At 40.2% G+C, this 25,166-nt stretch overlaps 1 protein-coding gene across 6 annotated transcripts in view; it reads left to right on the forward strand.

Moving 5' to 3' along the window:
* ABCE1 (ATP binding cassette subfamily E member 1) overlaps positions 1 to 25,166 on the forward strand; it is a 37,359-nt gene that overhangs the window by 7,024 nt on the left and 5,169 nt on the right. For 5 of the 6 annotated variants that reach the window (XM_050946466.1, XM_050946463.1, XM_050946462.1 and 2 more), the window contains 15 exons: positions 6,014 to 6,183; positions 6,554 to 6,639; positions 8,504 to 8,601; positions 9,476 to 9,593; positions 10,472 to 10,609; positions 10,783 to 10,852; positions 12,516 to 12,612; positions 14,092 to 14,181; positions 14,851 to 14,972; positions 17,420 to 17,641; positions 18,687 to 18,746; positions 18,834 to 18,892; positions 19,052 to 19,162; positions 19,254 to 19,396; positions 19,496 to 19,618. In XM_050946466.1, the coding sequence (XP_050802423.1) occupies positions 6,081 to 6,183; positions 6,554 to 6,639; positions 8,504 to 8,601; positions 9,476 to 9,593; positions 10,472 to 10,609; positions 10,783 to 10,852; positions 12,516 to 12,612; positions 14,092 to 14,181; positions 14,851 to 14,972; positions 17,420 to 17,641; positions 18,687 to 18,746; positions 18,834 to 18,892; positions 19,052 to 19,162; positions 19,254 to 19,396; positions 19,496 to 19,618 (1,640 nt within the window). In that variant the 5' untranslated portion in view covers positions 6,014 to 6,080. Of the gene's footprint in view, positions 1 to 6,013; positions 6,184 to 6,553; positions 6,640 to 8,503; positions 8,602 to 9,475; positions 9,594 to 10,471; positions 10,610 to 10,782; positions 10,853 to 12,515; positions 12,613 to 14,091; positions 14,182 to 14,850; positions 14,973 to 17,419; positions 17,642 to 18,686; positions 18,747 to 18,833; positions 18,893 to 19,051; positions 19,163 to 19,253; positions 19,397 to 19,495; positions 19,619 to 19,874; positions 19,913 to 25,166 lie in introns of all 6 variants that reach the window. The other variant, XM_050946467.1, reaches the window with a different exon arrangement.

Raw genomic sequence — 25,166 nt, forward strand, 5'->3', positions numbered from 1 at the left:
GTCTTAACTAACAGTTGCATATTCCTCTACATATTTATAGTAAATTGCACTTTACATAGTAATTCAGCATGCTGTTGCACCTCTTTTCCTCTTTGCAGTTGATTGTATTAAGTCTTTCATAGTAATTTTCTCTTCTATAGATCCAGCACATGTAAAAATTATGCATGATCCAAATTCTAGTAAATTATGTTGGTTTTGCTTTTTAAGTATTACAGTATAATGATGGAGTTATTGTTTTCTTCCATACATTCTTGCAGGATAAAGTGTTTTGCTTATATTTTTGAAAAGAAAATTATTTTTTGTTTGGTCAAAGATTCAAGAAGGAGTTGGAATCAAGAGCCTTATGAGAGTTGCTCAAATATGCCTAGATATGCACTTTGTTACTGCCAGCATTTTGTGTGCTTTATACTGTTTAGACCCGTGCTTTAGAAATCATGTTAGACAATTTTGACTTGAAATGAATATGGTTTGCCAAGATCTTAAATACTTTGTCAGCCATAGTCATTTTCTCTTTAGCGGTTTAGTTTGATTCACCTCTCGTCATCGTAATCTTCTGGTAAACATTCTTGAGGTTGCCTTTCAAATGGAATTTACTAATCCAAATAATTTAATTATTCTGTGGTTAGTAAAAATTGAATTGGTAGAGTACTTTTCTGAGCCACCTAAACAAATTGAAAGAAGCAATATTGACTATAAATTAGATGCTTCTAAATGTTGATTGTTTCCACAGTATTTATTTATACTTAACAACATTTTCATGTAACACATTATGCTGTTGAGTAGGCTTGAGTTCCAAAATTTCAGCCTTAAGCCCAAACGACCTTTCTCAAAATGTGTAGGACTTTCCAGTTAAATCCAACCAAAATAAGTGTATTTAGTAACTATATATAAACATTATCTTGGCTCAGTTTGTTGTCTAAAGATGTTACTTGGAGTGCCCAGAGCTGTGAATCACAAGTAAAAGTTGAATGTGTCTCTGCTCAGTCCTCATGGCTGATGTCCTCATGACTGGGAGGAATGGGGAATGCTACTGTGAGTCAACGAAGGGAGCACACAATGTCATTGTTTTTTCTCTACCCGGGATTGATTGATTAAGTCTATAGGGGACCTGAATAAACACTGGCATATCCATTATGATGCACAGTGGAAACACTTTTCTCTCTGAGGTCCCTACAGACAGTATGTGAATTGGTAAATAAGTTTGTTTGGTACTGTTATAGTAGAGATCAGATTTGATGTTGACACTTAAACCTTCCCCCAAAAATCATTTACTGGGGGGAAAAATCGACAGGAAGAAAGTATAAAGTTAATCAAATCTTTAGATTTTTTTTTTCCATAACATTATAAAACTTATTTACCAATTCAATGCAAAGGCATGGGTAATGCGAGTGAACTCCACAGACTTGTCAATAAAGTAGTGCCTACTTTAGGAACACTAAGGGACTAATTCAAAACTCATCATCAAGAGGAATCTTACTTATTTCAATGGGTTTTGAATCGGGTCCTGCAATGAATACCAAGCCAGCAGACTCCTGCAGCAACACAGTTCTCATTGCAAAATAGTCTACACTATAAGTAAAAATGCCAGCTAGTGATTTGTGAATTTTTTATATTACACCTCTACCCCCATATAACACAAATTCGGATATAACATGGTAAAGCAGCGCTCCAGGAGGGCAGGGATGCGCACTCCAGCGGATCAAATCAAGTTTGATATAATGTGGTTTCACCTATAAAGCAGTAAGATTTTGGGGGAGGGCTCCTAAGGACAGCGTTATATCAGAGTAGAGGTGTACTTATCTGGTGGGAAAAGCCCTTTAGCTACTAAGCTTAAGAAAAAAAAATGGCAGTCATTGACCCCACTATTTACAAAGGACTTTATTGGGAGAAATGTAATATTAAGGATATATTCATGGATCCAGAACACACATACTTTCAGAAAAATCTTTTTGCATGTCTTAGGAGGAAAGTCATTTTAAAAAATGGCAAGGTCTGGAAACTCCACACACCCATTAATTTTGTCTCCAGTGAGGACTAATACTCCTTAGTATATTTTAGATGACTTAATGATTCATTTTTCTTTAGTTTTTCATTATAAAAAGGCCAGAGGGTCCTTGACTGAGACTTCAAATCTACAGATGTGAGATAATGAGAGCTTCTACACAGCTGAGTGTTTAAGCGCCACAGATACTAAGCTTCTGAGGAGTCTCTCTTATGTTCTCTAGGCCAGGCATTCATTATTGTGTATTGGGCTCCTCAGGCTGGACACCTTCTACCCTCGTCCTGTAACTGGACTCATGGGGAGTGGGTTCCATGCTGACACAAGGGAGTTGCCTGGATAGATCCAATTGCAAGCTTGGGGCCTTAATCTATAAATCCACTGATTATTTTTAAATGACTTTAACACCTCTATTATATGTAAATATGCAAGATTTTCCTTCAAAAATTTCTAACAGCTTATTCAAGAAAATTATTTTAAAATTATATTAGGAAGAGAAAGAAATAAACCCTCAGAATTGTCTGGGTTTTTTTAAAAGTAGAAAATTCCCTCGGACTTCCCTCATAGGTAGCAGCTGTAAATACCTATTAAACATGATTTTAAAAAAAATGCTATGGTTAAATACATTTGGAAATTGAGAAATAGTATGTTTTATTAAAAAAACGGAAACATCAGGAAGTCTAGAAATACTCAGGTTCCAGAGTGGTAGCTGTGTTTTCTGTATCAGCAAAAAGAACGAGGAGTACTTGTGGCACCTTACAGACTAACACATTTATTTAGGCATAAGTTTTTGTGAGCTACAGCTCACTTCATCAGATGCATGCAGTGGAAAATACAGATGGAAGATAGATAGATATATACAAACACAGAGAACATGAAAAAACGGGTGTTGCCATACCAACTCTAACAAGACTAATCAATTAAGGTGGGCTATTATCAGCAAGAGGAAAAAAATGTGATAATCAGGATGGTCCATTTCCAACAGTTGACAAGAAGGTGTGAGTAACAGTAGAACAGTAAAAATTAGATGGGGAAATAGTTTTTAGTTTGTGTAATGACCCATCCACTCCCAGTCTTTATTCAAGCCTAATTTAATGGTGTCCAGTTTGCAAATTAATTCCAATTCTGCAGTTTCTCGTTGGGGTCTGTTTTTGAAGTTTTTTCATTGGAGATTTGCGACTTTTAGGTCTGTAATTGAGTGACCAGGGAGGTTGAAGTGTTCTCCAACTGATGTTTTTTTTAGTGTTATAATTCTTAACATCTGATTTGTGTCCATTTAGTCTTTTGCATAGAGACTGTCCGGTTTGGCCAATGTACATCGTAGAAGGACATTGCTGGCACATGATGGCATATATCACATTGGTAGATGTGCAGGTGAATGAGCCCCTGATGGTGTGGCTGATGTGATTAGGTCCTATGATGGTGTCACTTGAATAGATATGTGGACAGAGTTGGCAACGGGCTTTGTTGCAAGGATAGGTTCCTGTGTTGTGTCGTTGCTGGTGAATATTTGCTTCAGGTTGTGGGGCTGTCTGCAAGCGAGGACTGGCCTGTCTCCCAGATCTGTGAGAGTGAGGGATCATCCTTCAGGATAGGTTGTAGATCTTCGATGATGTGCTGGAGAGGCTTTAGTTGGGGGCTGAAATACTCAGTTCACACTTCCAGCACTAAGCTTATTTCTGCCCTTTTTCCACCAGTTAAAGGCTGAAGGTTAGTCCCTTCCCCACCTTCAGTGTATGGGGCACAAACTTAAAATATTGCATGTAACATTCTTCATGAATGATGCACACAAGACCCTGTCCCTTCACTGCTTGCTTATGAATTAGATATGCATCACACACCTGTTATTCTTCCATGTTTCAGTAGATGAGATTTTTTTCCTTTTCTCTTCTGCATATAGCTGTCAGAGGCAGTAAGCAATCTGTAAACTTCTGAAGGATGTTGTTTGAGTACTCCCTATACTTAGCATAGGTTAGATGAGAAAGTGTAGCAAATCTTCAAAAAAACATTTCATATATACAATAGGAAAGACTTTATTTCTTTAATGTGAACTAGTGGAATTCTTCCATCAGTGAGGGAACTGTTTAGATTGTTGGAAGTTTGAATATTTCAAGACCTCCTGATATTAGTACATTACAACTTCTCTGTTCATAAAGTCAAATTTATGTCAGAGTTTTATCTTGGAACATAAGTATTGCATGCTGGATACTACGCCACACTTGCTTTGAATTGGTAACTTCTCTGCATCGCCCTAACCCTTAGTACCCAGCAATGTTAAACTGTAACTTAACATGCTTTGTACTTCAGTTGCCAGAAGAGAGGCTATCTCACAATGTAGGCCCAATATTATACTTCCCTTAAATCATTTAAGGTGATGAGTCATTCATGAGTAACCAAGGTTAAACCCTTTCTCAAGCACTGATCACCACCTAGAAGAGTTGTATTCATGCCATTGAGCCCCAGCAAGCAGTCGTGACCGCAGGCTTCAAGAGGTGGTATACAGCTGCGAGGATACCTAAGCCTTGTCATTAGACTATTCAGTCTCTCTCCAAACCGTAACATCTTGTGAAATGCTGGTGACTTCATAACTCAACCTTAGTCTGTTTTAGATTGAAGTGAATAAGGGAGGTCTGTAAAGGTGGAATAAAGTGCTTTTTATAAAGAGAAGATCAATGGCTATTTTAAATATCACCTTATCAGAATAATTTGGACAACAAATTACAAACACTCTTTAAAATAAAATGTTTAAAATCCATTACCAGTCAGGACCTAAATTTAGCATTTTGTTTCCTCTGCTTAATTGACCTCGTAAACACCTAATACAATATGTTTGCACCTGTTGCCCTGCTTTAGCTATTTGTGAGGCTAACTACTACTGTAGGGAAAAAAGAACTCTACACTTAGGCTTTCAGTCTTTATTTCATCTCTTAACATACATTTATTTGTAACTTCAAGGGTATTTAATCATTAATCCAAGATCTTAGAAATTTTTTAAATATTTTTTTAAATTATTCAGTTAACCTCCAGTTGTTTTCCTTTATTTGGTTTCTTGAAATCTTTAAGCCCTTATAGGGGCACCAATTGCCTGGGGAATACAATATGTCAGTGTAGTTGCTATAACTCTCATAGAACTTAAACTCTCAAAATCAAATAATCAGTTTGGCCTCTGTGTGTGTCTGTCTATAATACACACACCCACACACACACCTCATAGCTGGTGGCATAAATCTGTGACTGAATCACCATATAGAACTGAAATTTACTGTCAGCAATAAATATGCCTTCCTTCTGCCTTAATACTGATGTAATAATATGACGTAATTTTCTTGTAACTAGAGTTGCATTAAAGGGGAGTATGCATTGACTTATGAGGAGAGGCTGGGGGAACTGGGCCTATTTAATCAGCAGAAGGGAAGAGTGAGGCAGACTTCAACTATCTGAAGGTGGGTTCAGAGGAGGTGTAACTAGGCTGTTCTCGGTGGCAGATGACAGAACAAGAAGCAATGGTCTAAAGTTTCAGTGGGTGAGGTCTAGGTTGGATATTAGGAAACACTATTTCACTAGGAGGGTGGTGAAGTACTGGAATGAGTTACATAGGAAAGTGATGGAATCTCCATCCTTAGAGGTTTTTAAGGTCCAGCTTGACAAAGCTCTGGCTGAGATGATTTAGTTGGGGTTGGTCCTGCTTTGAACAGTGGGTTGGACTAGATGACCCCCTGAGGTCTCTTCCAACACTAATCTTCTATGATTTGCCGTTGTCACGTTGGCTTCATTTTGTAGTTGGAAAATAGTAATTGAACATTTGTGCTAAAGTCATTCTGCAATTATTACCATATTAAAACTGCCAACATTTAATTGTCTTTCTGAATTTGTTCAATGGACTGTAAGAACAATACACATTTTATTTGGGTACATGAACTTCTGTTAGTAATTTCAACTAGGTACAGCTTTGCCACGTTATTGGTGATGATTATGATCCAGTTCTGTCGTCTGTCTGTTTTGTTTGTTTTTTAGACCCTGAAGTGTTCACTTCCATCTTGGAATCTCTAACTGGTGTGTATATAAGCCTAAATTGCACAATATGGCCGACAAGTTAACAAGAATTGCTATTGTCAACCATGACAAATGTAAGCCAAAGAAATGCCGTCAGGAGTGCAAAAAGAGCTGTCCGGTGGTTCGAATGGGTAAGAAATGCAGTGAAACATATTTTAAAGCAAGAAACATTAAATAATGTGCCTACTTGTTTGCTGTCTGCCTTAGTAGAATTTACTAGTTAAAACGCTGTGAGAGCTTTCTGGATCATACTGTCAATACATTTGTGTAATATAAAAGGAGCTTGGCTGAAGTCAAATATGATTAAAACCTGTCTGCAAGTTGTGCACAGCAATAATGCTAAGAAATATTTACTACTCAGTTTCAGGGTTTCTTTTGAATCCTTTTCTTGCTGGAGAAATTTAAGGCAACTACAGGCAACTGTGTGGCATTTACTGATCATGCTGATGATAAACCTGATTCATCAGAATTGTGTCTTGTTAACATGCATTCTTTCACCAGGAAAACTATGCATAGAAGTCACACCACAGAGCAAAATAGCATGGATTTCTGAAACACTCTGTATTGGTTGCGGTATTTGCATTAAGGTAAAAGATATTTTTATATATATTATAAACTTTTTGAAAATGCAATAATTTCAATTTCTTAAAGTATATACTTCTCATAAGAAACAGTGTATCTTCAGAATTGGAGAGAAAATATGTGATAACTTCAAATAGTTTATCTCCTATGCACCTTTTTATATTTAGGCTTGACAGAATTTTATTTTTTTATTTAGTTTTGACAGCTATTGATTTATTTTTAAGTATTTTCATTTGAATTTTCACAATTGTGGAAAATTATGGGTCAGACAATTATTTAATGACAGTAGATATTTGAGATTCAAAAAGTTGATTTATAACCTTTAAAACAGAAATTGTCACCATGTCAAAATGTACCTACTAATCTTATATCAAATTAAGTTCTCAAGCAGCATTTTTCTTACTTTGTGTATTTGTATATTTTGATTATTATCAATGAAAATATTTTTCCACTGGTTTGTATGTGTGCAGTGAAAGTGATGTGTAAACATTTACCAGTAATAGCCTAATCTTTCCAATTCTATTTATATTATAGAGTCAGTATTTAAATTGCCATATTTAGCTTTGAAAAAGTGAGCATAGGAGTCACCTTGAAAATGTTGTCTATTTCTCTGTTAAGCGCAGAAAATGATGTAACTTGACCCCATCAATGTTTATCTAAAAGAGAGCTTAGTTTAGCAACGACCAGAACATTGATCACTTCTCTCGGTAGTTTCTGTGGTTAAAAAATCTTAGTAAATCTGTTAGCATTTCGAGGGATTTTTTAAAAACATATTAGCAAATCAATACATTTAAGAATAACAGTAACTTCTCACTTAAAGTCATCCTGGTTAACATTGTTTTGGTGTTACGTTGCTGATCAATTAGGGAACATGCTCATTTAAAGTTGTGCAATGCTCCCTTCTAACGTCATTTGGCAGCTGCCTGCTTTGTCCACCGCTTGCAGGAAGAGCAGCCTGTTGCAACTAGCTGGTGGGGGCTTGGAACTAGGGTGGACCGGCAGCCCCCCTATCAGCTCCCCAGTCCCCTAAGTTCCCTGTGCAGCAGCTGCCCCTCCCCTCACTACCATGTGCTGCTCCTGCCTTCTGCCTTGGAGCTGCTCCCCAAGACTCCTGCTTGCTGTGCGGGGTGGAGGGGAGGAAGAGGGGACTAATGTCAGGATGTCCCCCTCCCGCCTGCTCCTTCACCCTGCTTACCCCATCTTCTGTAGAGCAGAGGGGACACACGAAGCTTGCTAATTAACAAGGCCGTGCACTTAAAGGGGAAATCACACACAAACACACACACACACACACACAATGTGTCTCTCTGTTTCTGTGATGCTGTCTCCCCTCCCTCCATTCCTGCTGCCTTGTAGACTATGAGCTCAGCCAATTGCTAGTTCATCATTTAGCAGTAAGGCATTCCCTGGGAAATATTCCACCCTCTGACTCCTCCACCTCAACCAAGCTTCAAAATCATCACTGTGTACCAATATTAAATAGTTTAAATCTTATACTGTATGTGCGTGTATATGACCTGTAAAATAAATATAAAATATGTCTTTTTTTGTCTAGTGAAAAAAAAATTCCTTGGAACCTAAACCCCTCATTTAAATTAATTCTTATGGGGAAATTGGATTCACTTAACACTTGGTTTTGCTTAGTCACATTTTTTCAGGAAGATAACTACAATGTTAAGTGAGGAGTTACTTTATGTATAAATATTTAGTACTGACCTACTTAAAGGTAAGAAGTGTGGCACTCACAATTGTAAAGGACGTGCTTGGCGTGAAGTACTAAACATAGAAGAATTTCCATACAGAGTAACTTGTTCTGCATTGAATTGTTACAGTGTGCATTAGTAAGTAGTAAATTTGTTTAAATTATAGAAATGTCCTTTTGGAGCCTTGTCAATTGTTAACTTACCTAGCAACCTGGAGAAAGAAACAACACACAGATATTGTGCCAATGCCTTCAAACTTCACAGGTATCCTTTTATTTTTCCTCAACCTAACTTTATTTTACCCTATCCAATTTTAAATTAATGTAAAATGTATATAATATTCTGGACTCCTAATTTCCAATGTTATTGGAGATGTGACAGGATGAATTTTTTTAATATACATCATCTTTTTGTTGTCAAATACTCATCTCCGATAACTTTTTTGGCTTAGTTCAACAATCTCCTTGAACTTCTGTTATAAACTGAATCAAAAACCTGTAATTTAAATTCTTGAGACATATCGAAGGGCAGGACAAATGACACAAACATAATAAATAAAACAGGTCTAGCGCTCAAAGCAGTCTCTAGAATTGGAGCATTTTGTTTATACAGGTCTATGGTATTCCTCGCTTTAATGTGTCAGCTTCTTGCAGACATCAGTTAATTGATCTTCACAGCACCTGAATTTTATAGATAGTGAAACATAGGTAAAATGTTGGGTTACTAGCTCCAAGTCGCACAAGAAATGTGTAGCAGACCCTAGATCCGTGTTCCAAGTCCTATGCCTTTACCTCAAGAACTTTCTCTCCCCAAATATTTTCTTACTCTGTCTGTTAACAAGCATTATAAAGAAGTTGGAGTACAAGTGTGTCACTTCAAAGTGATTCTCTTTGAAAGAAAATGGAGATAGATAAACTTGGAATTAGTAGTGTCTGGTTATGGTCTAACAATAGTTTTAAATGTTTTTCCCTTAATTTTTGCTTTTTTATATATATAATTTCAAGCAATATTGAGGTAGAGACACTGAAATGGGTTGAATGACTCAGCAAGTTTAAAAAGAAAAATAAGTGCCCTAGTATTTTGCATTTAATTGTGGTGGGAATTTTGGATTACACTGAATATATTACTTCATGTACAGGTTGCCTATTCCTCGTCCAGGTGAAGTACTGGGATTGGTTGGAACCAACGGTATTGGAAAATCAACTGCCTTGAAAATTCTAGCCGGAAAGCAGAAACCAAACCTTGGAAAATATGATGTATGTATAAAATACAGCTTGGGAAATAGGTGGTGGTGGTGGTGGTGATGATGATGATGTGCTCAATCTGTCCTTGTAACTTTTTTCCTGCAACTGTCACATTGATATCAGTGCTTCACGTGGCTCGAACTCTGGGGAAGTGTTGCTGAGCTAGACACCTCCGTCTCCACTCCAGTGTACCATGAGGGCCCAGTCAGACTTCCCAAGATAACCAGGAGTTGCTGTTCCCTTTTAACAAGTTTTTTGCCCACGTTAATTTTTGCTCTGTTTCATGTTCTCTTACTTTTGTCTGCTGGGAAGTAGGAGGTTCAAGAAAAATATATCTTTTTCTGTAAACTTTATCAGGCTAACCTTTTGTCATTTAGCCCAGGCAACCATAAGACTCATGTATACATTTCAGTTTGTGAAAGAATTGAGTAATAGTGACCCATATCCATCGTTCTGTATGAAGTGGTTTGACTTCTGACACTGGCTTATTAAAACAAATTCATAGTACACTACTTACACTCCTTTAACTTTTGTTTCTTGAAGATACTGCATGTTTCTGCTGCCAAGACCTATTTAGGGTGCTTTCTCTTGCAAGAGTAAGTGACATCACACACCTGAAAGAGAGTACAAGGACCTATACTCCTTATACAGCTTAAGGTGTTTCATGTCATTAACTATTTAAGTGGAAGCATAGAAAGTAAGTGAAGTAGTGACTGACATTTTTGGGGCTGTTCTGTTTTTATTGCATGTATCTTTGATGTCTACTCACGTATTGTGTTTTGGAATCTTTTAAAATTAAAACATTTCAGTTTATATTTAGATCTACAAATAGCTTAAATGAATTTGCATATTTAAAATGTTCAAAGTCCTAATATCTAATTTCTCTGTAGGATCCACCTGATTGGCAAGAAATCTTGACTTACTTTCGAGGATCTGAGTTGCAAAACTACTTCACCAAGATTCTGGAAGATGACCTCAAGGCTATCATCAAACCTCAGTATGTGGACCAGATCCCTAAAGCTGCAAAGGTAAGAAATTTTACCAGTTAGAGAGAACATGAGAAATTTCTCTCCATTAACACATGAAAAGCATAACATTTTTACATAGTGTTTTTTGTCTTTAAAGGCTCATATTGGGTTATTTGCAGTATCTGAATGCTTAAATATTAGAAAAGGTTTGATTCTTACTTTTATCATGGCAGGGGACAGTGGGATCTATTTTGGACAGAAAGGATGAAACTGACACACAGACTATTGTATGTAAGCAACTTGGTAAGCAATGTTCCCTCCAATTTATTTATTTATTTATCTATCTTTTTAACCAACCAGGCTGCAAACTCCATTGAGCGCAGCATTTTTGTCCTTGTTTTATACCATGGAAATGTGGGCAAGAGTTCATGTTTCAGTGAGGAGTGTTTATAGGAGGGGTTGTGTGTGCAATGGCTAGAATGGCTCCTGCCCAGTATCACACATTAGTCCCCTCCCTGCCATTCATGGGGTCCCAAAGGGAAGCAATTAACTCTGCTGCAGCAGCAACCTTAGGAGCCCAGTCAGGGTGACCCCCCAGGCTAGAGGTTTAAGGACCCCATCCTGCCAGATGTTCCCAGGAAGGGGCCTGGGTCCGCACTTCCCTCCACCTACACGTCTTGGCAGCAGCAACCACCTTGTCCATAGAAACCAACCCCTGTGGGGTACGGGTGCTTTGGCCCCATCAGACTGCAGCTCTGGAGCCTCCGCTGACCTAGGCTGGTGCCCCGAACCAAGCTGGGCCCCTCACCTGATCTCATGTGCAAGATGTATCCCAGCCAACCAGGCCTGAGCATGTTCCTAAGATGGTGAGATGCTTCCACTTCCCCTGCAGGTTGGAGGTGAGATCATATATACCTTGGGGGGGCACACCATGTCCCTCTTGGGACTGCAAAGAGGGAGATATGAGAGGCATGGTTTTTGACCTGTGCCATATATACAAGATTGCTGGCCTTCCACACAGTTTACAGGGAACATTGGTGTCAAGTGACTTTGTTCTATAAATAAATTGGTAAGACTATGGTTCATAAAGTCACTTTAAAGAGTTTTGAGTAATTCACATTCATTAAAAATTAAAATGATCACTATCTAACATAATGGAAAACTTTTTAAATTATGTCTAGGTCAAGGATTGAAATTTACATTGATCTGAACTTGGCCAGGACTCGATTATATTCATTTCTGGACCAATGCTAAAAATAACTGCTAATGACACTCTTGATGTCTAGTATCTTGCAAATCTGGATTAGAAACTAATGAATCACATCATTGTGGAACTGAGGTTCTTAGCTTTCCCTGGTATAAAACATTTTATTTTTAAAGTTTGGAAAATTTTTGAATTAATTTTAACTTGCATGTGTTACTCTCACCCAATCAATTCTGACAAGATTTTAGCATCTTGTCTCTTGAACCATTGAAGCTAGAAAATGCTATCCCAAAGATGAATCTTCAACTTTCAAATGAGACTTAATGCTTTATATAGTCCTAGCGGTTTTTGAAATATTGGTTGGTAATTGAAATAATACAATTTTTAAGGTCTACTGTCTTGGATTTGCCTGCATTAGGAACTTTTTAAAGCAAGTACAGTTGATTTTTTCTTTTTTTGTTAGGGCCAATAAACTTCTTCAAGCACAAGTCCAAGAACAGCAACCAAAACTAGAAATTTCTTCATGCATGGGGATCAAAAGCAGCAGTACAAATTTGCCACTTAATGTTGCTGACAGTTTTATGTCTTGCTATGGCTTTTGCAACCATTATTGTGATCCCTGTATACTGAATACGTTATCTATGAGCAGGCTTTACAATACCTGCTCTAGCATAAACTTTGTCTAATTTGCTTCAAAGTAGGATATTTATCATTTTATTTAATTTACATATGCTGGACATAACAAATAATCTTCGTCACCAGATTTAACTCATCTGAAAGAACGAAACATTGAAGACCTTTCAGGAGGAGAACTTCAGAGATTTGCTTGTGCTGTCGTTTGCATTCAGAGGGCTGATATGTATGCTCCATTTACTTCTATTGCACCTTCAATCCCAAAAAACTGTTTCAGGATTTGTTCTTAAATTTAGAGCTTAATATTAGAGTGCTGTAATTTTTATTTGTAGGGACTGGATGGCAGCACATAGAGGGGATCTTCTTTTGATGAAATGAGAAGTTCCTGCATTTAACAACCTATATATTTTACCAGTTCCCCACAACTGGTGTCTGGGATTCTTTTATAGGAATTCTCATCGTTCTTTGCTCTTTCATCCACTCGCATGTAGCAGAGACCTCTGGGGTTTAGGGTCTATCCAGGGCAAGGTTTAGTATTACTACTTGATGATATTCCTTCCTTGCAACCAGGAAATTACTGTTATGTCCAATAGCAGCCAAACAAGCTACTGCTGCCTCTGCTAATCTATCACAACTAAGATTCCCTTCCCTTCACATAGTCCCTTCCGAGTGGGTCCTGACTCCTTGCTTTCCTGCTCTCAAGACCAGCTGATCAGAAGACTGGTGGTTTTCTGATTTGGAAGAAGTCCTTATTCCACTCTCTTAAAATTGGTATTTTTGCACTTTGCAGTGCATGTCCCAAGGCTGCTTAAATTTAAACTGAATTAGAAGTCATGGGATTGCTAAAATAGTTGACTTTCTATCTAACACTGTATAGTTTAGTCAGAATTTTTGGCATGGGGAATAGCTAATTAATTTGGACTGTTTAACAATCTTACATGGTAGTTGGCAGTAGAATCAGGAACAGTGTTGAAGCACACTAGAAAAATAATTTTTTATTACTATAGACATTTTAAAATATAACTTGGAGGGTAAATTTAGATGGTTTACAGCAGGGGCCTAAAACTCAATTTACCTTAGGGCCAGTGCCAGTCCTCAGCTCCTCCCAGCAGACCAATAATGTCACTGAAGATGGTATTCAGAAAAGAAAACATTTTATATTGTATTTTTTTATTTAGAATTTCTTAGAAATAATAAAACTGTCATACAACTTCATACAATTCTTCACCTGCCAGAGAGTTTTTAGTGTTTGCCAGACACCTGGCAATGCTTCAGTTCTGTCAGTTTGTTGATGTTTGGCCTCAGTGACTGAGTAGTTGAAACCTTCAGGATTGCAGCAAGGTTTGCGTTGGATAGTTTTGTTTGGTATTTTGACTTGTTTATATTCATTGTGGGGGGGAAAAGTGATGTTGCCTCCATGGCTGACTCTGCCCGGTGACTAATGATGGTATCTCTGTCCCTCTCCCTCAGCCAATGGGAGATGCGGGGGGGGGGGGGGAGCGCGGTGCCTGCAGCAGACATTGCCAGCAGTGTGTCTGCATGCCTCACTTGTCCGCGGGCCGCAGTGGGGAGGTTCTTGGGCTGCAGATGGCCCGCGGGGTGGGACTTTGAAACCCCTGGTTTACAGGTTAGATTTTAAGATGTTATAGAAATGGAAGATTAAAAGTATATCTTCATTGATTATTTTCCCCTCTCTTTGGGATAGCTTCATGTTTGATGAACCTTCTAGCTACCTAGATGTTAAGCAGCGTCTGAAGGCTGCCATTACTATTCGATCTTTAATAAACCCAGACAGGTAAGTATAAATTTAACATTTTCTTAGATTTTAATGACATTAGATTGTAGTTCATAGACTGACTGCATGAGTCTTCAATCTCCTTGCTAATGCAGATTTTCTTAGAGTATATTTTCTAATATGTTTTGTCTAGTCTACTTTTGAAGACAGTTCAACAGATTGCATTGTCAGGATTACTTTTTCCTTAGTCATCCTAAATTTTCCTTTTCTTAATTTCACCCCCAACACTATTTATAAATACACATATCTCTCCCCTTCCCTCCTCACCCCCCGCCGGGATTTACATCCTTCAAATATTTGTGGTTTTATTTTCCCCCTGACCAAACTGTCTTTTCAGCTACTTTATATAAAGAAGTTGTCAGCTCAAATGGAGAGTAAACTTTGAGTTGTTGCTCCCACTATCCATTTATTGAGCATTTAGCAAAACATTTGTACTGTGAGAAGTTTGAATTTTACGCATATTAGCTTAAAACTAAGAATCTATATTGTAATTGTTAAATTAACAAAATATTGATGATGTCTTGGTATGTGAGACTAGTAGCAAAATCTCAAATGTACTTATTTCATTTTATATCAAACTATTCTTTCCATTGACAGAAACAAAAACAAACATACACAAATCTTATTCTTTGGTAGAGTTTAACAAATAATTTTGGTTTTATTTTTCAGATACATCATTGTTGTAGAGCATGATCTGAGTGTGTTAGATTATCTCTCTGACTTTATCTGCTGCCTGTATGGTGTGCCAAGTGCTTATGGTGTCGTCACTATGCCTTTCAGTGTAAGAGAAGGTAACTCCTGACCCATGGGTCTCTCCAACCCCCATTCCTCTTGCCCTCCCAAAAAACCAAATGAGCAAGCACACACAATGTGATAGGCATTGTCATTTTAAGCAAATATATCTTTTAAAATGCAGAATTTTAAAGCCTCTTTTTCCTAAATAAAATGTGCTATGCATGTCAACATTAACTATTTAATTGCTGATCACTCTTATGGATGGAATAAATAAAGGGGTGGGAGTGAAGCCTATGGGGCGGGTAGAGGTTGGAACTAGGAGCTGCTGCAGGGCACGGAAGAAGACTTGGGGTATGTTTACACTGCAGTTATACACCCATGGCTGGCCCACGTCAGTTGACTTTGGCTCACAGGGTTCAGGCTATGCTTCGGGCACTACCAAAATCACGGTTCATTTTGGTCAATTTTCAGTCATAGGATTTTAAAAATTGTAAATTTCATGATTTCAGCTAGTTACATCTGAAATTTCACGGTGTTGTAATTATAGGGGCCCTGGCCCAAAAAGGAGTTGCGGGGGGGCAACAAGGTTACTGTGGAGGGGCTTGCGGTGCTGCTGCTGGCGGCGGCACTGCCTTCAGAGCTGGGCAGCTGGAGAGCAACAGCTGCTCGGGAACCCAGCTCTGAAGGCATAGCCACCGCCAGCAGCAGCACAGATGTAACGGTGGCATGGTATGATATTGCCACCCTTACTTCAGTGCTGCTGCTGATGGGGCGCTGCCTTTAGAGCTGGGAGACCAGACAACAGCCGCTGCTCTCCAAAGTCAGCGCAATATCATGATACCTTTCCCAACCCCTAAAATAACCTTGTAACACCTCACCCCTGCAACTCCCTTTTGGGTCATGCCCCCAATTTGATAAACGCTGGTCTACCCCATGAAATCTGTATGGTATAAGGTAAAAACACACACGAGACCAGAGTTCACATCCATGATGCGTTTTTCATGACTGTGAATTTGGTAGGGCCCTAGCTATGGGGCTCTAAAATTGGAGTGTAGATGTTGGGCCCAAGCATCTACACCACAGTGTTACAGCCCATGAGCCTGAGTCAGCTGATGTGGGCCAGCCACAGATGTTTTATTGCAGTGTAGACACACCTTCAAAGGCCCCTGTGAGGGGAGAAACGAGTGGAAGTACTAGTGGTCCTACGGTGAGCATATCTTCCTGTTGAGGTATGCTGAATGTAATAAGGTAATTATTAACTGAAAGTTGAATTAGGACAAAGGTCATATTCTAACATTGCTTTTTGTGCACAGCTTTCATTGACATCAGTTAGAGAGTTCTAGTATGTACCAATACTATATATATAGCCCTAAACTTGTACTACAACCCACAAGCCATAATTAAAAATGCAGTTTGGCTTTCTCTCCATAGAATGAGTTTGATACCACGGATTGTTTGTAAGCTAGAGATTTAAACAAAGGGTGGTGGGGTCACAACACCCTCCCTGCCTCCAAAAAACAATAGACAGGACATAGGTTGAGATATGAGTTCGGTTGAGCTGGCTATGCTCTGGAAACATTCAGTCTTGCATCTAGAGTCAAAGAAAAGTGATCTATATTATTACTATAACAGATGTAACTCCATTGACTACTCAGAAAGCTGTGGAACAGTTGTCAGACTATACTGACTTAGCCACCATTGACCTGGGCTGAATTCAGGGCAATGAAGAATTGGAAACAACTAAAGGAAGATCTTTAGAGATTCAGGGCAGCAAAGATGAAAGTAACCTACTTCACTGAACACTTATTCAGAATAGGGGAAGAGGGGCCATCTGGGGGAGCAAGGAGCAAACCTGCTTAGGAGCATAGCATCATTCCTGCAGTGCTTAGGAGGAGTATTACAATAAGGGAAGGCACAAACTCCTTTCTTGTCATTTCACTACTACTATGGGAGTGTGGAGAGCAGTGAAACTTACAAGAATTATGTCAGTTTCAGTCAGCAGCTGCTGGGGTTGTGGAGAGCCTATTTTGTTTTAGAAACACCATGTAATGGAGTTTCCAGGCCAATTTTTTTTTTATTTTTTAATTTCTGGTTCATGTGAAATGTCAAACAAAAAGTTGGTTTTACAAACCAGTTTCCGAAATGTTGAAATTCCCTGCGAACTGGGTTTTCTGAGTGGTTTTTGTTTTTTGTTTTGTTTTTCCCCCTAGCTCTTGAGTCTTACTGCAGTGTAAATAAAATGCATTGTTTTATGTATTTGAGATTTTACAGTTATTCTAATAGAGGTTGTAAAAAGTTTCATTTAACTTTGCTACGTAATTTCCAATTTCTTGCTAATAAATTATTCAACAAGGACTTAAGTCTAACATGGCACATAGGACACAGGATTTTAGTCATTATCAGTCCCATCTGATACTTACAATCAAGGACTAAATGTCCACAGAGTTTTAGGGTTTTTTTTATACATGATTTTACTAATGTAGCTCACTTTTTTTTATCTTAGGCATAAACATTTTTTTGGATGGTTACGTTCCAACAGAAAATTTAAGATTTCGAGATGCATCTCTGGTTTTTAAAGTGGCTGAGACAGCTAATGAAGAAGAAGTTAAGAAGATGTGTATGTATAAATATCCGGGAATGAAAAAAAAGATGGGAGAATTCGAACTGGCAATAGTAGCTGGAGAATTTACTGACTCTGAAATCATGGTGATGCTAGGGGAAAATGGTGAGTATTCTCCTATGTAGAAATTAATGAATCTAATGTGGTGTGCTAAACACTATTAAAAATAAGTCTGTGTGGTATTGAGGTCAGGAGCCAGGAAAATAAAAGAACAGTATCTTATTAAAAACAGTGCCTTTGAACAGTTCTGACATTGTGCACACAATCTAAGAACAGATCTTCCTTACTAAATCTAATGTTTCTAGTTGTAAACGTACACTATTTAAACACATTAATGGGAGTACTGCTGTCAGTCTGTAATCGTACCTCGCTCCTTATGTAGCACTTTTCATAAGTAGATCACAAAGTGCTTTACAAAAGAGGTAAGCCTCATTATACCCATTTTATAGATAAGGAAACTGAGGCACCGAGCAGTAACTTGAGTAGCCCAGCAGGGAATAGAACCGAGGTCTCCCGAGTCCCAGTCTGGTGCTATCCACTAGGTCACTGCCTGCAGGCAGTGAGTGTATACCCTGCTTCTCAACTCCAACACAACCTAATACACTGTCTCTAATACCGACCTGTTAGCCAGTCCTACAAGGAAAGTTGAACTTTTATTACCACTGCTTAAACTGTGTACAGGAAAAATAGCAGTTTTTGGGCAAAGGGTTATCACCCTAAATTCCTTCTAGAATCTTCTTTCCATGTGCTGTACTAATATGTAATACAGAGATTGTCCTATGGACCAACTCTTCTGCTTATGATCTTGTGCTGTTCCTACATGTGTAGGAACTACATCAGTGACTTGGATGGGAAAGTTTTTTTTTTTAAGAAGTTTTTGTGATGCAGTTTAACAACTGGAAATAAGAATGAGCCCCAGCATCATGTGACTAGCCAGCTCTTTAAGATCTGCAGCAGGTATTCACTGAACAGAGTACAGACTGCTTTGAGAATTCCCATTTTTATAAACATATGTAAATATAAAGTTGCACTTATTTAAACATGATGCTATTGACGGTATTACAGAAAGCTCCAGAGATTAGTTAATAGACTGCTGCAATGACAGTCTAAAGTAACGTCCTATGTATAACGTGAAACTTTTGTTTGTTAGGAACTGGCAAAACAACATTTATCAGAATGCTCGCAGGAAGACTTGCACCTGATGAAGGAGGTATTGTTAAATGTATCAATTTGAAGCATATTCTGGCAATTTTATTTTGGTGGCCATTGTTTTTTGACTACATAATTATATTTATAGGTGAGGTTCCAGTTCTAAATGTCAGTTACAAGCCACAGAAAATCAGTCCTAAGTCCACGGTAAGTTTTAGGTTCTTATGTTGTGTATATATACATTTCCAACATAAATCCTGTCTGCTTTGAATTTAAAAACCCCTATATTTAAATATTTTAATCTTTGTCTTTTTACCTTTCCATGGTGCTGTGAAGCAAACTAAGTAGTCACTTTGTCTTGAATAGGGAAGTGTCCGTCAGCTGCTCCATGAGAAGATCCGAGATGCCTATACACATCCACAGTTTGTGACTGATGTAATGAAGCCTCTTCAGATAGAAAACATCATTGATCAAGAGGTATTAACCCACTGAGACATTTAACATCTTATTTTTTATGATTCTTTAATGCCCACAATTAAATATTGTTAAATGTTATTACTCCTAACAGGTGCAGACATTGTCTGGTGGTGAGTTGCAGCGTGTTGCGCTAGCTCTCTGTCTTGGTAAGCCTGCTGATGTCTACCTAATAGATGAACCTTCAGCGTATTTGGACTCTGAACAGCGTCTAATGGCTGCTAGAGTTGTCAAACGGTAATGTGTGTGCATAGAAGGACAGGGAAAGCTTTCATTAACTTCTGTTGTTAAAGGTTTATTTCCAAATATCTCACAAATATTTTTGTTCTATTTCAGTTTCATTCTCCATGCTAAAAAAACAGCCTTTGTGGTAGAGCATGACTTTATCATGGCAACCTATCTAGCAGATCGTGTCATTGTCTTCGATGGTATTCCATCCAAGAACACACTTGCAAACAGGTAACAGGCTAATGTTAACTTTTACCTTTTCTGAGATAACCAAGGACAATGTTGTCAATATTTTTACCATTAATTTGTATAGTACCCCCCAAGCAAGTAGGTTCACTGCACAGCAATCAAAATGAATTGCTGTCTAGAAAACAGCAATATACAAAAATCTGAACACATAAATAGCAACAGTGTAAATAAAAAAAAAAAGTACTATAGAGAAGCTAACAACCTCTGGAAGAATTATTTTCAGATTTTTTTTTTACAGGTAGGAAGGAATGAGCTGAGGGATCTTTTTCTAGGCAGGTGAGCAATAAGGTGTGTGAAATATAAGCCAAATGAAAATACTGCATATCTAGGCAAGCTTCTGAAGTGTAACACTGTAATTGGAAAGCTCTTAAAATGTGGCATGCTGATAAAGTTGTTACTTAGTTCCTATAAATAACTTCTGGTGCATTTTGATATCAACAGTATGCTTTGAATTAGGCCTGTCGATTTTAATGGCAGTTAACTCACTCTAACTCAAAAAAATTAATCACATTTTTAATAGCACTCTTAAACATTAGAATGCCAATTGACACTTATTAAATATTTTGGATGTTTTTCTAATTTTAAAATATATTATTTAATTACAATACAATAGTGTACAGTACTCACTTTATATTTGTGATTACAAATATTTGTACTGTAAAAATGATATAGTATTTTTCAGTTCACCTCATACAAGTACTGTAGTGCAGTCTCTTTATTGTGAAAATGTAACTTACAAAGATAGATTGTTTTGTTTTTGAGTGCAGTTATGTAACAAAACAATGTATAACTTTAGGGGGGAGAGAGAGAGCTCAGTGGTTTGAGCATTGGCCTGCTAAACCTAGGGTTGTGAGTTCAGTCCTTGAGGGGGCCATTTAGGGATCTGGAGCAAAAATCTGTCTGGGAATTGGTCCTTCTTTAAGCAGGGGTTTGGACTAGATGACCTCCTGAGGTTCCTTCTAACCCTGATATTCTATGATTAGTGCCTATCAGTCCACTCAGTCCTACTTCTTGTTCAGCCAATCACTAAAATGAAAAAGTTTGCTTACATTTTGCGGGAGATAATGTTTACTGCTTCTTATTTACAATGTTACCTGAAAGTGAGAACAGGCGTTCACATGGCACTTTTGTAGCCGGCACTGCAAGGTATTTACGAGCCAGATATGCTAAGCATTCCTATGCCCCTTCATGCTTTGGCCACCATTCCAGAGGACATGCTTCCATGCTGATGACACTTGTTTAAAAAAAAAAAAAAAAAAGTTGATTTAAATTTGTGACTGAACTCCTTTGGGGGAGAATTGTATGTATCCTGCTCTGTTTTACCCGCATTCTGCCATATATTTCATGTTATAGCAGTCTCGAATGATGACCCAGCACATCTTCATTTTTAAGAATGCTTTCACTTCAGATTTGACAAAATGCAAGGAAGGCACCAATGTGAGATTTCTAAAAATAGCTACAGCACTCAACCCAAGGTTTAGGACTCTGAAGCACCTTCCAGAATCTGAGAGGGACAAGATGTGGAGCATGCTTTCAGAAGTCTAAAAAGAGCAACACTCCGATGCGAAACCCAAGCCACCAGAAAAGAAAATCAACCTTCTGTCAGTGGCATTGGACTCAGATGATGAAAATGAACATGTCAGTCTACATTGCTTTGGACAGTTATTGTGCAGAATCCGTCATCAGCATGGATGCATGTCCTCAGGAATGGTGGTTGAAGCATGAAGGGACATATGAATCTTTAGCGCATCTGGCATAAAAATATCTTGCGACGCCAGCTATAACAGTGTTCTGCGAACATCTGTTTTCATTTTCAGGTGACACTGTAAACAAGAAGCGGGCAGCATTATTTCCTGCAAATTATCTCCTAAACAAACTTGTTTGTGTGAGTGAGTGGTTGAACAAGAAGTAGGACTGAGTTTACTTGTAGGCTAAATTTTTTTTATTTTTAAATGCAATTATTTTTCGGACATAATTCTACATTGTAAGTTCAACGTCAATGATAAAGAAATTGCACTAAGCGGTGGTCACCAACCCGTAGATCATGATGGACTGGTCAATCCTGGAGACTCTCCCAGTCGATCGCAATCTCCAGCTGCTAAAAGTCCAATGGGGCAGCAGGGCTCCCTGCTGGCCTTGGCCCCATACTCTTCCAAAAGCGGCCAGCAGCCCCGAGATGTATGGCTCTGCACTGCCCCTTTGCAGGCACCACCTCTACAACTCCCATTGGCTACAGTTCCCCGTTCCCAGCCAATGGGAGCTGCAGGGGCAGTGGCTGCAGAGAGGAGCAGTGAGTGGAGCCACATGCCCCTGCACCCTGGGGATGGTGCTGGCCGCTTCCTCCAGGAGCAGCATGGGGCGGGGCAGGCAGGGAGCCTGCACCCCAACTCCTAGCCCTGAGCCCCCTCCCAGAGCTAGCACCCTGTACCTCTTCCTGCACCACAACCCGGAGCCCCCCTCCTGTGCCAAACTCCCTCCCAGAGCTTGCACCCTCACCCCCTCCTGCGCCCCAACCCCCTGCCCAAGGCTCAGCCCAGAGCTTCCTTCCACACTCCAAACCCCTCAGAGCCTGCACCCCCTGCCCCACCCCAGTGAAAGTGAGTGAGGGTGGATGGAGTGATCAGGATGAGGCTTTGGGGAATGGGTGGGGCCTCGGGAAGGGACAGGGCAGATCCTGGGTGGCACTTAAATTCAAAAAGTGATCTTATGCATAAAAAGGTTGGAGACCACTACAGTACTTGAGAGGTGAATTGAAAAATACTATTACTTTTGTTTTTATAGTGCAAATATTTGTGCAGTGCTCCCTTTATATTTTTTATTACACTTTGTATTGTTTTTATAATTTAAATCAATATATTTGAAAATGTAGAAAACAAACAATAGTTAAATGGTATTCTATTAAGTTTCATTAATCATAATTAAATTTATTAATTGCAATTTTTTAATTGCTTGACAGCCCTACTTTGAATGAGAGTGAATTTATTCAGAGAAGGTATTAGGAACAGCCATACAGAAAATCTACTCTTTTAAACTAGCCCAATTACATACAGTATTTAAAATGTATAATATTGAGCCAAAACCATCAATGGTGCCACTGGACAATGAAGATCCTAACAGAGCACTCAAGGATGATAATATGCTGGGGCATCCAGCACATAATTCTAAAGTGACTGGACTTTGTTTTCAATTTTTTTCTGATTTATATTTAAACATAGCTTTTGCTGGGTTACCCTTGTGTTGTCTCTCTTGAAATATTTTTTCTTCGAGTGTTTGCTCATATCCATTCCAGTTAGGTGTGCGCGCGCTGCATACACATTCGTTGGAAGATTTTTACCCTAGCAACACTGAGTGGGTTGGCTGGGCGCACCCTGGAGTGGCGCCACCATGGTGCCGGATATATACCCCTGCCAACCCAACAGCTCCTCAGTTCCTTCTTACCGCCCGTGTCGGTCGTTGGAACAGTGGAGTGCGGTTTTAGTGACCTCCACCTCCCTAGCTACTCGTAGTTCTCTAGTTATTTTGTTGTTTATATAGTTATATTTAATTTTTATTGTTCATAGTTAGTGTATAGTTAAGAGGGGTTCGAGGATTAGCCCCTTCCCCGCACCCAGTGCCGGGGCCCATGCCCGGTTCACTGAGTTTCAAACCTTGCTCGGCCTGTCATAAGCCAATGCCGACAGGAGATCCATCTGACTCCTGCCTTAAGTGCCTCGGGGAATCTCACCTGACAGATAAGTGTTGCATTTGCAAGGCTTTTAAGCCAAGAACAAAAAAGGAGCAGGACTTTCGGCTAAAGCAGCTCCTCATGGAGGCAGCTCTTACCCCTCCGCCTTCGGCACCGAGCACTGGTCAGTCAGCGGGCAGAAGCACCTCGGCACCAGACCGTGCCAGTACTGCCAAGGCCTCTCGGCACCGGCCGGCACCGAAGTCGATTCAGCACCACTCCCTCTCCCCGAGGTCGAGAGAGCCTAAGACTCCTGCTGCTTGCACCTGCACCGCAGCCAGAGAGCTTGTCTAAGTCGGATTGCCTGGCACCGACACCTGCCGCGGCACCGATGATGTCGGCACTGTCGATTCTGGTCCCACGAGGGCCGTCGAGTCCAGTGCACGTCAGCTCCCCGGCGCAAGCCGTGGTTGAGCTTACTGTTCCATCCACTACGGAGACATTCTCAACGGCGAGGGATCTGATTGCCATGACAGAGTCAACGCTGCCTCACCCCCTGGCACCGCCGGTGCAGGTAATAGTCTATCAGCAAGCCTGCCTTGATAAGACCATCCTCTGTCGGCACAGCAGAGCGGCACCGTTCACGATCACGGTCCCGCAGACGTTCCAGGTCCTGTCAGCGCTCCCGCTCGCAGTGCCGGTACCTTTCTCCTCGGTACCAGTCGCAATCCCGTTCGCCGGCCTGCTACTCTTGGCACCGTTCCAGCTCCCGGCACTGCTCCAGGCACTGTGACTCCCGTAGCTGCTCTCAACGTCGAGCCTCGAGATCTCTGTCGACCTCCCAATCTCGTTCCCGGTACCGGTATGCCTCCTGGTACCGGTCCCCGGTGCCAAGTAGAGCAAGGTCCACTAGAGACAGAGACTCTGCCCAGGGCTTTTCAGCACCTTCATGGCCATCCAGACACGCATCAGTGTCCTTCCACGCGAACAGCTCGTGTGCTCAGGACCACAATTCTGATGTGCCCACCAGAGTCTTCCAAGAGGCCCCAGGATCCCATCGGTGGTCTTTCTGGACACCTTGGGCATACCACCAGGCCCAAGGCGTACCAGTAGTTCCATCCCGCTCTGTGTCATCAGAGCACCGAGTCCCAGAGGCGACAGTTAGCCATCCCCCTCCGACTGCTGCGGAGGAAGCCCCAGTTCACCCATCGTCCTCCCAGGTTCCACTGGAGCAGGAGGTCGCCCAAGAGCAACAGGCCGGACAGGAGCCGCTCATCGCCGGCATCTCCTCTTCCTCCTCTCCAGATGAGGCGGTGGCAGGAACATCCTCCTCAGGCTCTTCTCCAATCGACCTGAGATCCCATCAGGACCTTCTAAGGAGGGTAGCACTCAATATGAACCTCCAGGTGGAGGAGGTCCCGGAGGTAGAGGACCCGGTAGTGGACGTTCTATCGGCGGATGCTCCCACTAGCGTGGCTCTACCGTTTATTCGGACCATCCAGGCGAATGCTGATACTATATGGCAGTCCCTAGCCTCTATCCCTCCTGCGGCCAGGGGAGTCGAGCGTAAATATATGGTGCCCTCTAAAGGGTATGAGTACTTGTATGTCCATCCCCCTCCTCCTCCCTGCTCACTAGTCATTCAGTCTGTTAATGAGAGGGAATGCCACGGCCAGCAGGGGCCAGCCCCAAAATCGAAGGAGGCTAGGCAAATGGAACTACTCAGCCGCAAGGTGTACTCGGCAGGGGCCCTACAGCTCCGGGTAGCAAATTAACAGGCCTTGCTTTAGCCAATATAATTATAACACTTGGGTGGCGGTGGGTAAGTTTACGGAGCTTCTCCCTCAAGACTCCCGCCAAGAGTTC

This window comes from Gopherus flavomarginatus, chromosome 3 (assembly GCF_025201925.1).
Source record: "Gopherus flavomarginatus isolate rGopFla2 chromosome 3, rGopFla2.mat.asm, whole genome shotgun sequence".
NCBI classification, from domain to species: Eukaryota; Metazoa; Chordata; order Testudines; family Testudinidae; genus Gopherus; species Gopherus flavomarginatus.